Raw genomic sequence first — 13,698 nt, 5'->3', positions numbered from 1 at the left:
CTGGGCTTGGGGTCCCTCCCTCCCTCCCTTCCACTGTAGACTGGGCTTGGGGTCCCTCCCTCCCTCCCTTCCACTGTAGACTGGGCTTGGGGTCCCTCCCTCCCTCCCTTCCACTGTAGACTGGGCTTGGGGTCCCTCCCTCCCTCCCTCCCTTCCACTGTAGACTGGGCTTGGGGTCCCTCCCTCCCTCCCTCCCTTCCACTGTAGACTGGGCTTGGGGTCCCTCCCTCCCTCCCTCCCTTCCACTGTAGACTGGGCTTGGGGTCCCTCCCTCCCTCCCTCCCTTCCACTGTAGACTGGGCTTGGGGTCCCTCCCTCCCTCCCTCCCTTCCACTGTAGACTGGGCTTGGGGTCCCTCCCTCCCTCCCTCCCTTCCACTGTAGACTGGGCTTGGGGTCCCTCCCTCCCTCCCTCCCTTCCACTGTAGACTGGGCTTGGGGTCCCTCCCTCCCTCCCTCCCTTCCACTGTAGACTGGGCTTGGGGTCCCTCCCTCCCTCCCTCCCTTCCACTGTAGACTGGGCTTGGGGTCCCTCCCTCCCTCCCTCCCTTCCACTGTAGACTGGGCTTGGGGTCCCTCCCTCCCTCCCTCCCTTCCACTGTAGACTGGGCTTGGGGTCCCTCCCTCCCTCCCTCCCTTCCACTGTAGACTGGGCTTGGGGTCCCTCCATCCCTTCCACTGTAGACTGGGACCAGAGACCAGGGTTGAGTTCCAAATGGCACCCTATTCCCTAGATAAAGGACTAGTTTCACCAGGGCAAAGTAGGTAACTATATAGGGTGCCATTTGGGACCCAGACAAGTATTCTCTGCCTTACTGAAGAGACATTCCTCTGTCATTACTAAGCACAGTGTGAAGAGCTGTGGTACATCCAGGTAAACAAGTATCCCTCTATTTTGCCATAGTGTAATATTTTCTTCCCAAGCCAGAGCACCCTATAGGACAGTAAGCCACGTCTGAGCCAGAGCAGCCCGTAGGACAGTAAGCCACGTCTGAGCCAGAGCAGCCCATAGGACAGTAGGCCACGTCTGAGCCAGAGCAGTCCATAGGACAGTAGGCCACGTCCGAGCCAGAGCAACCCATAGGACAGTAAGCCACGTCTGACCCCGAGCCAGAGCAGCTCATAGGACAGTAAGCCACGTCTGATCCCAAGCCAGAGCAGCCCATAGGACAGTAAGCCACGTCTGAGCCAGAGCAGCCCATAGGACAGTAGGCCACGTCCGAGCCAGAGCAGCCCATAGGACAGTAGGCCACGTCTGAGCCAGAGCAGCCCATAGGACAGTAGGCCACGTCCGAGCCAGAGCAGCCCATAGGACAGTAGGCCACGTCCGAGCCAGAGCAGCCCATAGGACAGTACTCACCGACAGTAAACGTCTGACCTGACCTGGGTCCTACTCACCTACAGTAACCATCTGACCTGCCCTGGGTCCTACTCACCTACAGTAAACGTCTGACCTGAGTCCTACTCACCTACAGTAAACGTCTGACCTAACCTGGGTCCTACTCACCTACAGTAAACGTCTGACCTGGGTCCTACTCACCTACAGTAACCTTCTGACCTGACCTGGGTCCTACTCACCTACAGTAAACGTCTGACCTGACCTGGGTCCTACTCACCTACAGTAAACGTCTGACCTGGGTCCTACTCACCTACAGTAACCTTCTGACCTGCCCTGGGTCCTACTCACCTACAGTAACCGTCTGACCTGGGTCCTACTCACCTACAGTAACCTTCTGACCTGCCCTGGGTCCTACTCACCTACAGTAACCGTCTGACCTGACCTGGGTCCTACTCACCTCCAGAAATACAATGAATGAAAGAATTCACAGATCTTGTCTTTGCGTATATGTGTGTGTGATTTAGAGTTATGTTTGTTCAGTGAGGTATGTGTGATTTAGAGAGTTATGTTTGTTTAGTGGTGTGTGTGTGATTTAGAGTTTTATAATGTTTGTTCAGTGAGAGCGAGAAGGTGTGGCGTGTCTTCCAGACTCTAATCTATTGCTGTGTTTTCTCACCCTTCCATAGGTTCATACTTTCCGAGGGCCTCACTGGTGCGAGTATTGTGCCAACTTCATGTGGGGCCTCATAGCCCAAGGGGTCCACTGCTCAGGTAACCTCCTCTTCCATTCAGACATCCCAACACTGCTCACTGCTGACCTAGCTACCATCACTGACCTTTCATGGGTACTTCATCACATTAGAGCACCGTCCCAAATATCACCCTATTACCTATGTAGTCCACGTGTGTAGGGCTCATAGGGTTCTGATCTAAAGTTTTACAGGGAATTGGATGCAATTTGGGATGAAAGCCTAAAGAAAATAACTCCAATCCCTGATCAGACCCTTGGAGTCCTGTTAACATCCCTGATCAGACCCTTGTAGTCCTGTTAACATCCCTGATCAGACCCTTGGGGTCCTGTTAACATCCCTGATCAGACCCTTGGGGTCCTGTTAACATCCCTGATCAGACCCTTGGAGTCCTGTTAACATCCCTGATCAGACCCTTGGAGTCCTGTTAACATCCCTGATCAGACCCTTGGGGTCCTGTTAACATCCCTGATCAGACCCTTGGGGTCCTGTTAACATCCCTGATCAGACCCTTGGGGTCCTGTTAACATCCCTGATCAGACCCTTGGGGTCCTGTTAACATCCCTGATCAGACCCTTGGGGTCCTGTTAACATCCCTGATCAGACCCTTGGAGTCCTGTTAACATCCCTGATCAGACCCTTGGGGTCCTGTTAACATCCCTGATCAGACCCTTGGAGTCCTGTTAACATCCCTGATCAGACCCTTGGAGTCCTGTTAACATCCCTGATCAGACCCTTGGAGTCCTGTTAACATCCCTGATCAGACCCTTGGAGTCCTGTTAACATCCCTGATCAGACCCTTGGAGTCCTGTTAACATCCCTGATCAGACCCTTGGAGTCCTGTTAACATCCCTGATCAGACCCTTGGGGTCCTGTTAACATCCCTGATCAGACCCTTGGAGTCCTGTTAACATCCCTGATCAGACCCTTGGAGTCCTGTTAACATCCCTGATCAGACCCTTGGAGTCCTGTTAACATCCCTGATCAGACCCTTGGGGTCCTGTTAACATCCCTGATCAGATCCTTGGAGTCCTGTTAACATCCCTGATCAGACCCTTGGAGTCCTGTTAACATCCCTGATCAGACCCTTGGAGTCCTGTTAACATCCCTGATCAGACCCTTGGGGTCCTGTTAACATCCCTGATCAGACCCTTGGGGTCCTGTTAACATCCCTGATCAGACCCTTGGGGTCCTGTTAACATCCCTGATCAGACCCTTGGAGTCCTGTTAACATCCCTGATCAGACCCTTGGAGTCCTGTTAACATCCCTGATCAGACCCTTGGAGTCCTGTTAACATCCCTGATCAGACCCTTAGGGTCCTGTTAACATCCCTGATCAGACCCTTGGGGTCCTGTTAACATCCCTGATCAGACCCTTGGAGTCCTGTTAACATCCCTGATCAGATCCTTGGAGTCCTGTTAACATCCCTGATCAGACCCTTGGGGTCCTGTTAACATCCCTGATCAGACCCTTGGAGTCCTGTTAACATCCCTGATCAGACCCCTGGGGTCCTGTTAACATCCCTGATCAGACCCTTGGAGTCCTGTTAACATCCCTGATCAGACCCTTGGAGTCCTGTTAACATCCCTCTGGGCAGAAATGGATTAAGTCAACATGTTCAATAAATCATCCATGTAACCAGGTGTTGTCTCATTTTATCCCCCGTGTTTACAATATGACTTCCAAGTTTTGATTTATTTCAAGAATTCACGTTTGATCAAATATCAATCAAATTGGACAACTGATCGGACGTCTCTGTCCGGTTGGGTTTCATGTCATGCGACTAATGTCATGTGACTAATTGTAACACATGAGATATCAAACTTGAAATGCCTAATAATGTATTTATTTTTAAATGCTATGACAATAAAAAGGGTATTACAATATTATGTTCAAGCCTGGATCATGTCATGGAATGTAGAGTCCAGGAAATGTGGTCTGTTCCATGTAAATCAATGGTTGGATGAGGCCTGTGAAATGTAGTAATTTAGCATTCCTCAGTGACACCTGGGACAAACCAGTTCCCCCGGCGACTATGGCTGTCAACTATTTATAAACAAGACAGACGCTCACAGAGAGCTTAGAAGGTGCATCAACGGGACACACCCAGTCAAGCAAGGACATCCAAATACTGTATCCACAAAACTGCAACAAGGCTGGCTGTGCTGTCAAATCTAATTTTATTGGTCACATACACATGGTTAGCAGATGTTATTGCGAGTGTAGCGAAATGCTTGTGCTTCTAGTTCCGACAGTGCAGTAATATCTAACAAGTAATCTAACAATTCCACAACAACTACCTAATACACACAAATCTAAGTAAAAGAATGGAATAAGAATATATACATATAAATATATGGATGAGCAATGACAGAGCGGCATGAGCAAGATGCAATAGATGGTATAAAATACAGTATATACATATGAGATGAGTAATGCAAGATATGTAAACATTATTAAAGTGGCATTCTTAAAGTGACTAGTGATCCATTTATTAAAGTGGCCAATGATTGAGTCTGTATGTAGGCAGCAGCATCTGTGTTAGTGGCTGTTTTAGGTCTGATGGCCTTGAGATAGATGTTTTTCAGTCTCTCGGTCCCAGCTTTAATGCACCTGTACTGACCTCGCCTTCTGGATGGTAGCGGGGTGAACAGGCAGCAGCTCGGGTGGTTGTTGTCCTTGATTATTTTTTTGGTCTTCCTGTGACATCAGGTGCTGTAGGTGTCCTGGAGGGCAGGTAGTTTGCCCCTGGTGATGCGTTGTGCAGACCGCACCACCCTCTGGAGAGCCTTGCGGTTGAGGGCGGTGCAGTTGCTGTACCAGGCGGTGATACAGCCCGACAGGATGCTCTCAATTGTGCATCTGTAAAAGTTTGTGAGGGTTTTAGGTGACAAGTCACATTTCTTCAGCCTCTTGAGGTTGAAGAGGCGCTGTTGCGCCTTCTTCACCACACTGTCTGTGTGGATGGACCATTTCAGTTTGTCTGTGATGTGTACACCGAGCAACGTAACGTTCCACCTTCTCCACTGCTGTCCCATTGATGTGGATAGGGGGGTGCTCCCTCTGCTGTTTCCTGAAGTTCACGATCATCTCCTTTGTTTTGTTGACGTTGAGTGAGAGGTTGTTTTACTGACACCACACTATGAGTGCCCTCACTTCCTCCCTATAGGTGGTCTCGTCGTCGTTGGTGATCAAGCCTACTACTGTTGTGTGGTCTGCAAACTTGATGATTGAGTTGGAGGTGTGCATGGCCATGCAGTCATGGGTGAACAGGGAGTACAGGAGGGGGCTGAGCACGCACGCAAGGTGGAGGTTATATGATCCTTGACTAGTCTCTCAAAGCACTTCATGATGACAGAAGTGAGTGCTACGGGGCGATAGTCATTTAGTTCAGTTACCTTTTGTCTTCTTGAGTACTGGAACAATGGTGGCCATCATGAAACATGTGGGGACAGGAGACTGGGATAGGGAGAGATGGAATATGTCCGTTAACATGCCAGCTGGTCTGCGCATGCTCTGAGGACGCGGCTAGGGATGCCGTCTGGGCCGGCAGACTTGCGAGGGTTAACACGTTTAAATGCCTTACTCCCATCGGCCACGGAGAAGGAGATCCCACAGTCCTTGGTAGCAGGCCGTGTCTGTGGCACTGTATTATCCTCAAAGCGGGCAAAGAAGGTGTTTAGTTGGTGTCCGTGAGGTGGCTGTGGTTTTCCTTTTGTAGTCCGTGGTTGTTTGTAGACCCTACCACATATATGTCGTGTCTGAGCCGTTGAATTGTGACTCCACTTTGTCTCTAATACTGACATTTTGCTCGTTTGATTACCTTGCGGAGGGAACAACTACACTGTTTGTATTTGGCCATATTCCCAGTCACTTTTCCATGGTTAAATGTGGTGATTTGCACTTTCAGTTTGGTGCGAATGCCACCATCTATCCACAGTTTCTGGTTAGGGTAGGTTTTAATAGTCACAGTAGGTACAACATCTCCTACACACTTTCTTATAAACTCACTCACCGAATCAGCGTATACGTCGATATTACTCTCTGAGGCTACCCGGAACATGTCCCAGTCTGCGAGATCAAAACAATCCCGTCTGGCCGTGCCGTCTGGCCGTCTGGTCTGGCCGTCTGGTCTGGCCGTGCCGTCTGATCGTGCCGTCTGGTCTGGCCGTGCCGTGCCGTCTGATCGTGCCGTCTGGTCTGGCCGTGCCGTCTGATCGTGCCGTCTGGTCTGGCCGTGCCGTCTGATCGTGCCGTCTGGTCTGGCCGTGCCGTCTGATCGTGCCGTCTGGTCTGGCCGTGCCGTCTGATCGTGCCGTCTGGTCTGGCCGTGCCGTCTGATCGTGCCGTCTGGTCTGGCCGTGCCGTGCCGTCTGGCCGTGCCGTCATGCTTTGTAATGGAGATCCTTTTTAAGGAGTGGTTTTAACCCGTTTCAGTGCTTCAGTACATGGGGAAAATATCACAATACTGTTCATATCATTCCAATCCTGAAGTTAAATCGAGTGAAAAGGGACACATGTACTGTAGCTGTCCTTGGAGCTTCCTGCCAGATAAAAGGATGTAATATTTAGGGTTGCAAAGCTACCGGTAAGTTACCATATTGTCCATGAGCTTCTAGTAGATAGACCATATGGTTGAAGAGAAAACAGCATAATAATGCAAAAAGCATCTAATCAACAATGACATTATTTTTAATGAACCGTGACACTCTATTTACTATTAACTTTTGTCACAACTGCCACCAGTTTGGCACCAATTTTCTTTCTTTACTATTTTCTACACTGCAGAATAATAGTGAAGACATCAAAACGATGAAATAACACATATGGAATCATGTAGTAACCAAAAAAGTGCTAAACAAATCAGAAGGTATTTGAGGTTCCTCAAAGTAGCCACCCTTTGCCTTAATGACAGCTTTGCACACACTTGGCATTCTTTCCACCAGCTTCATGAGGTAGTCACCTGGAATGCATTTCAATTAACAGGTGTGAATTTCTTTCCTTCTGAATGCATTTGAGCCAATCTGCTGTGTTGTGACAAGGTATGGGTGGTATACAGAAGATATCCCTATTTGGTAAAAGACCAAGTCCATATTATGGGAAGAACAGCTCAAATAAGCAGAGAAAAGACAGTCCATAATTAATTTAAGACATGAAGGTCAGTCAATCAGGAACATTTTAAGAACTTTGAAAGTTTCTTCAAGTGCAGTCACAAAAATCATCAAGCACTATGATGAAACTGGCTCTCATGAGGACCGCCACAGGAAAGGAAGACCCAGAGTTACCTCTGCTGCAGAGGATAAGTAGATTAGAATTAACTGCACCTCAGATTGCAGCCCAAATAAATGCTTTACAGAGTTAAAGTTACAGAAACATCTCAACATCAACTGTTCAGAAGAGGCTGCGTGAATCAGGCTGAATTGCTGCAAATAATCCACTACTAAAGGACACCAATAAGAAGAAGAGACTTGTTTGGGCCAAGAAACACAAGCAATGGACATTAGACCGGTGGAAATCTGTCCTTTGGTCTGACGTGTCCAAATTTGAGATTTTGTCTTTGTGAGATGCAGAGTAGGTGAATGGATGATCTCCGCATGTGTGGTTCCCACAGTGAAGCATGGAGGAGGAGGTGTGATGGTGTGGGGGTGTTTTGCTGGTGACACTGATTTATTTAGAATTCAAAGCACACTTAACCAGCATGGCTACCACAGCATTCTGCAGCGATACTCCATCCCATCTGGTTTGCGCTTAGTGGAACTATCATTTGTTTTTCAACAGGACAATGACCCAAAACACACCTCCAGGCTGTGTAAGGGCTATTTGACCAAGAAGGAGAGTGATGGAGTGGTGCATCAGATGACCTGGCCTCCACAATCACCCGACCTCAACCCAATTGAAATGGTTTGGAATGAGTTGGACCGCAGAGTGAAGGAAACAAGTGCTCAGCACATGTGGAAACTCCTTCAAGACTGTTGGAAAAGCATACCTCATGAAGCTGGTTGAGAGAATGCCAAGAGTGTTCAAAGCTGTCATCAAGGCAAAGGGTGGCAACTTTGAAGAATCTCAAATAAAATACATGTAGAAAATAGTAAAAATATAAACCCTGTAATGAGTACAGTAGGTGTGTCCAGACTTTTGACTGGTACTGTATGTCACACTGACACCCTAATATGGTACCAATGGTATTTACTAAGTTGCTGGTTTATATTTAGGATCATGTTTTACAGTGTTGTCATTGTTTGCTTATTTTATATATTTTTACAGGTAATAAGGCCACACAGAGGGCCAGAGATAATTACAGATACCTGTGATAATCTGAAATACCCAAAAAGCGCCACTAGATGTCTTGTGATAACTTGAAAATTTCCAGTAAATGAACCACTCTTTGCAACCCTAGTATTTATGAACACTCCACCTAATGATTCCACTGATCAATAATGTTGTATCCTAGTGAACTTGTTGAAATGTTTGTTGGCTGAATAACAGATCAGATTGTATTTTTTATTTGATGAGGCAAGCCAGTTTAGAACAATTTCTTATTTACAATGACCCCATATTGGGGAACAGTGGATTAACTGCCTTGTTCAGGGGCAGAACGACACATTTTTACCTTGTCAGCTCAAGGATTCGTTCCAGCAACCTATCGGTTACTGGCCCAACGCTCTAACCACTAGGCTACCTGCTGGTTACTGGCCCAACGCTCTAACCACTAGACTACCTGCTGGTTACTGGCCCAACGCTCTAACCACTAGGCTACCTGCTGGATACTGGCCCAACGCTCTAACCACTAGACTACCTGCTGGTTACTGGCCCAACGCTCTAACCACTAGACTACCTGCTGGTTACTGGCCCAACGCTCTAACCACTAGGCTACCTGCTGGTTACTGGCCCAACGCTCTAACCACTAGACTACCTGCTGGTTACTGGCCCAACGCTCTAACCACTAGGCTACCTGCTGGTTACTGGCCCAACGCTCTAACCACTAGGCTACCTGCTGGTTACTGGCCCAACGCTCTAACCACTAGGCTACCTGCCGCCCTATACTTCACTGGTGCAGTGAAGTATAGGGTTCATACACACAATAGAAATACATTACAGACATTTACAACTTAGCAAGACTGTAGCACAATTGAGGCTAGTTGACAAGTAGGTTTGGAAAGTCCCTGAACTCTCTGCGATAGACACAGGGTTCTATTATGGCCTGGACACAATCCTGACATGGATGTGTTTTAGAGGAGGACTAACGTGGCTGTTTTTCTCTGTAGACAGATGGTTTGTTGTTCAGTTATTAGCCATGCTTATAAGCCCCAGGCAAACACTGGTGTCATCAGACAGCCCTGTGCCCTATGGCAATCAGAAGACTTCTTTAGTACTTCCAGTTGTATCTGAAGCAGTCCTTCTCTAACACACAGAGATACACAACCTGATGACTGGCTTTCTATCCTCATTGTCTCTCTTCCTCCCTGTCCCCATCTCTCTCTGTTCTCTCTCTCTTCCTCCCTATCCCCATCTCGCTCTGTTCTCTCTCTCTTCCTTCTTATCTGGCATGCTTAGCCTGTCCTCTTCCTCCCTATCCCATCTCCTTGTCTGTCTATCTCTCTTTATCCATCTTTATCTGTTTCTGTGTGACAGTCTCCCTCTGTTTTTCTCTGTTTTTAATCTGTGTCTGAGAATAAGGAACCCCAGTCAGCGGACCAGCAATAATGCTGGGTATTTCTTGGTAGTAAAAACGCCACGATCAGTGGTGAATGATTTAGCTGGATGTTCTTATTGAGTCAGGGAGACTCCCAAGTACAGTATGTTTACAGGCAGAGAAACCTCAACCTAGGTTACATTCCTGTGGCATCTCCCAGAGAGGCAGCTTGTTCTCTTCGTCACGGTGTGTGTGCAGGCCAGACCGGGACAGTGATGCCACACAGAGAGGTAGTGCTCTGCTCTCTCACCCCCATCTGTCCAAGACCCTCTGCGTGACTAAAACCACAACACTGCCAAACAGCCAAGACAAGACACGCCCCTGGGGACAGATACGCTGTGACGTGGCCCACCATGGCATATTGAAGCAGCCTGGTCTTACCGTAGCTGGCTGGGCTTTCTCTCTGAGATTGGGGTTAATCAATGTACTACTTGTTATCTCTAACCCTTCTGTAATGTGTTACAGTGTCACATGTTGTTTTAGAAGAAGTCGACCATAATCATGTCAGATTATAAGATTTGAATATATCCTTTCTGTATGGGTGTGTATTTAACACTGACTACCTCTCTGACCTGTGGTTTCCAGACTGTGGGCTGAACGTACACAAGCAGTGCTCCAAGCTGGTGCCCAGCGACTGTCAGCCAGACCTGCGCAGGATTAAGAAGGTGTTCAGCTGTGACCTCACTACCCTGGTCAAGGCCCACAACACCACACGGCCCATGGTGGTGGACATGTGTATCAAGGAGATAGAACTACGAGGTACCGTTCCGTTTAGCAGCCATTCAGTTTAGAATGTTTCTGTGACATTTAAGCCAGGTGCACCCTGCATGTTAGCTAAACTGAAAGAATATTCAAATTTCAAGGTGAAAATGGATGTCTGGGATTTGGTCTTGGTCAGTTGGTAGAGAATGGCGCTAGCAACGCCAGGGTTGTGGGTTCGATTCCCATGGGGACCAGTACTTTAATGTATGCACTCACAACTGTAAGTTGCTCTGGATAAAAGCGTCTGCTAAATGACTAAAATGTATTGGCTCTCTTGGACCAGGGCTAAGGAGGCTCCTAAAGTAAATGCTGTGTAAACCAATCTTTTAAATTCGCATCAAATTCAATCAATCAAATGTATTTATAAATCAATTTTTACATCAGCAGATGTCACAAAGAGCTTAGACAGAAACCCAGCCTAAAACCCCAAACAGCAATGCAGATGTAGAAGCACAGTGGCTAGGAAATAGTCCCTAAAAAGGAAGGAACCTAGGAAGAAACCTAGAGAGGAACCAGGCTCTGAGAGGTGGCCAGTCCTCTTTAGGCTGTTCCAGGTGGACATTGCTACATTTAGTGAAAGAAAATTGTCCATTTGAACTGTGTTGAACTACTCTCAAAAGGGTTATTTCAACTGGATGTGTTATTTCTAAAATATATGTAATACACTTAATCAAAATATGTAATTCCCCCAAAGTACTGTAATCTGCCTCAAGGCTCCATTGGTTGAAATAAAGGCCACCCTTGTTGAATAATTTTGTTGATCCAAAGAGCTTGTTGAGTTTATTTAGTAGAGACTGCATGGGGGTGAAAGAGGGTACAGGGAGTAGAGATAACCGACTCTCTGTGTTGCTGCTTGCAGGTCTGCAGTCTGAGGGTCTCTACAGAGTGTCTGGCTTCTCAGAACACATTGAGGACGTGAGGCTCGCCTTTGACCGAGGTTTGTGTTAACTTAATTTCCTTTGCCTCAGTGCTTAGGTCTGGTTTAAGGTTATGAGACATGAAAGTCCATAGGTTCAAATGAAAAGCACATGAGCACAGGATAGCCGTATCAGACTGCCGGATGTCGTTATGTGAGGTGTAAAGGGCATATATGTTGCATTGTGGTAATTGTAGTGAATATACTGCAGTCTGGTCGGTACGTAATGTGTCTGGTGTGTCATCTCTGCAGATGGCGAGAAGGCAGACATCAGTGCCAATGTGTACAACGACATCAACATCATCGCTGGAGCTCTGAAGCTCTATCTGAGAGACCTGCCCATTCCAGTCATCACATTCCACGTGTACTCCAGATTCATACAAGCTGCAAGTACGTACTCCCATACTTATTCCCACAATTAGCTCAATGCACCTTGGGTCTCCAGCGCAATGACTGATGGCGTACTGAGCTAAAGGCTAGGCACTAGCTTGGGGAGCTAAGGAAAATCTTCACGTCTTAGGCACGGTTATTTATCAGGTGAATGTAACTAACATTAGTACTTCCTCCTGGTAGAAATTCCCAACCCAGACACCAGACTGGAGGCCATCCACGAGGGGCTGCTGCAGCTCCCGCCAGCCCACTACGAGACCCTACGCTACCTGATGATGCATCTCAAGAAGTGATGAAACACACACACACACACTGCATCTGATCTTCATGGGGTTGAATCAGTGATGTAGTCTTACAAATATACATATGTTGTTTCTCACCTTTCTGACTGATATAATAATCATCTTTCTCACAGGGTCACCATGTTTGAAAAGGACAATTTCATGAATTCTGAGAACCTGGGGATTGTGTTTGGTCCGACGTTAATGCAGCCGCCTGAACAGAACGCCCTGGCCACTCTGAACGACATGAGGCATCAGAAACTCATCATACAGCTCCTGATAGAGCATGAAGATGTCTTGTTTTGAAGGACTGGAGCCCTGTCTGTTGCTGGGCAGGAAGGACGAGCCCTGTCTGTTGCTGGGCAGGAAGGACGAGCCCTGTCTGTTGCTGGGCAGGAAGGGCTGGAGCCCTGTCAGGGCAGGAATAGGATGTTTGATTTATTCCATACCAGAGGAATCTCAAGCCATCATGTCTGTCATCATATGAAGTGTCAAAATTCCCAAATGTTTCTATTGTGGTCAGATTTGCGCTTCCATTGCTTCTCTCCCATAAGCATGACTGTATCAGTTGAAGTTGAGTCTGTGGTACGTCAGTCAGACATCATGTCTTGTTACAGTAAGGTCAAAGGTTGTCACATTCTGTCATATTCTCCTTAAGAGGAACAAGGTATTGGATACGTCCCAAATGGCACCCTATTTTCATTACTTCTGAACCGGCCCCATAGGGCTCTGGTTCACAGTAGTGTGCACTATATAGTGAGTAGGGTGCTATTTTAGAAAAAGCCATTGATTCCAGCATTTCCACACACCTTTCATAAATCTAGCATCATCACACTAACACATTCTTCCTGGTTGATGTCTGTCTGTATAGTGATTGTCTGCTCAAGTGTGTTCGTTGTGTGCTTATTGGTTAATGAGTCTCATGACTCAGAGACTCTTTTGACTCAGTAACTGTGTGATCCTGTAGGGTGAGATATGGATGGATGGTCTATGTATGAAGCACTGTGCAGATCAATTTATTTTGTGAAGATTTCTTTTTGCAAAAGTTTTCAGCATCATGTGCTTTTTATCCCCTGAAGCTGATAGGTTGTCAAGGATCTGCGATGTGTTCCATTGTCAAAATACAACAAAACCCTAAAGGAATTGGTAAACAGAGCAGGTTAAACTTGTAGGGAAATGCTTAGAAACATATTTTGAGTGGCACTGTTGAAGTTCCATCTGCAACTGTTTGTTGGTACTAGAAAAATAGGCCGAGTTATAGTATATGGTTTGGGTGAAATGTGTCTGAGCCTAAATGTTTACAGAAAACTTTTGAATCAAATTTCCCATTCTTTTAAATTGACACATGGAATGGGTAAATTAATGAATATAATATATATATTAATATTCATACTTTAGTGGAATACCATGGGGTAATATATATACATATACACACACTGAACAAAAATATAAATGCAGCATACAACAATTTCAACAGAATTTACTGAGTTACAGTGCAAATAAGGAAATAAATGAATTAGGCCCTTATCTATGGATTTCATATGACTGGGCAGGGGCGCACCCATGGG

At 46.8% G+C, this 13,698-nt stretch overlaps 1 protein-coding gene across 3 annotated transcripts in view; it reads left to right on the top strand.

The window, feature by feature from the left end:
• The window catches only part of chn2 (chimerin 2), a 46,965-nt gene extending 33,787 nt beyond the window's left edge, over positions 1 to 13,178 (top strand). For all 3 annotated transcript variants that reach the window (XM_038983968.1, XM_038983967.1, XM_038983966.1), the window contains 6 exons: positions 2,025 to 2,109; positions 10,367 to 10,540; positions 11,403 to 11,480; positions 11,712 to 11,849; positions 12,033 to 12,138; positions 12,265 to 13,178. In XM_038983968.1, the coding sequence (XP_038839896.1) occupies positions 2,025 to 2,109; positions 10,367 to 10,540; positions 11,403 to 11,480; positions 11,712 to 11,849; positions 12,033 to 12,138; positions 12,265 to 12,436 (753 nt within the window). In that variant the 3' untranslated portion in view covers positions 12,437 to 13,178. The remainder of the gene's footprint in view (positions 1 to 2,024; positions 2,110 to 10,366; positions 10,541 to 11,402; positions 11,481 to 11,711; positions 11,850 to 12,032; positions 12,139 to 12,264) is intronic.
• The last annotated feature ends 520 nt before the right edge of the window (positions 13,179 to 13,698 follow it).

Source organism: Salvelinus namaycush, unplaced genomic scaffold, assembly GCF_016432855.1.
Source record: "Salvelinus namaycush isolate Seneca unplaced genomic scaffold, SaNama_1.0 Scaffold204, whole genome shotgun sequence".
NCBI lineage: Eukaryota > Metazoa > Chordata > Actinopteri > Salmoniformes > Salmonidae > Salvelinus > Salvelinus namaycush.
Note: the sequence above shows the minus strand (reverse complement) of the source record. Positions and strands in the feature narration are given on the sequence as shown.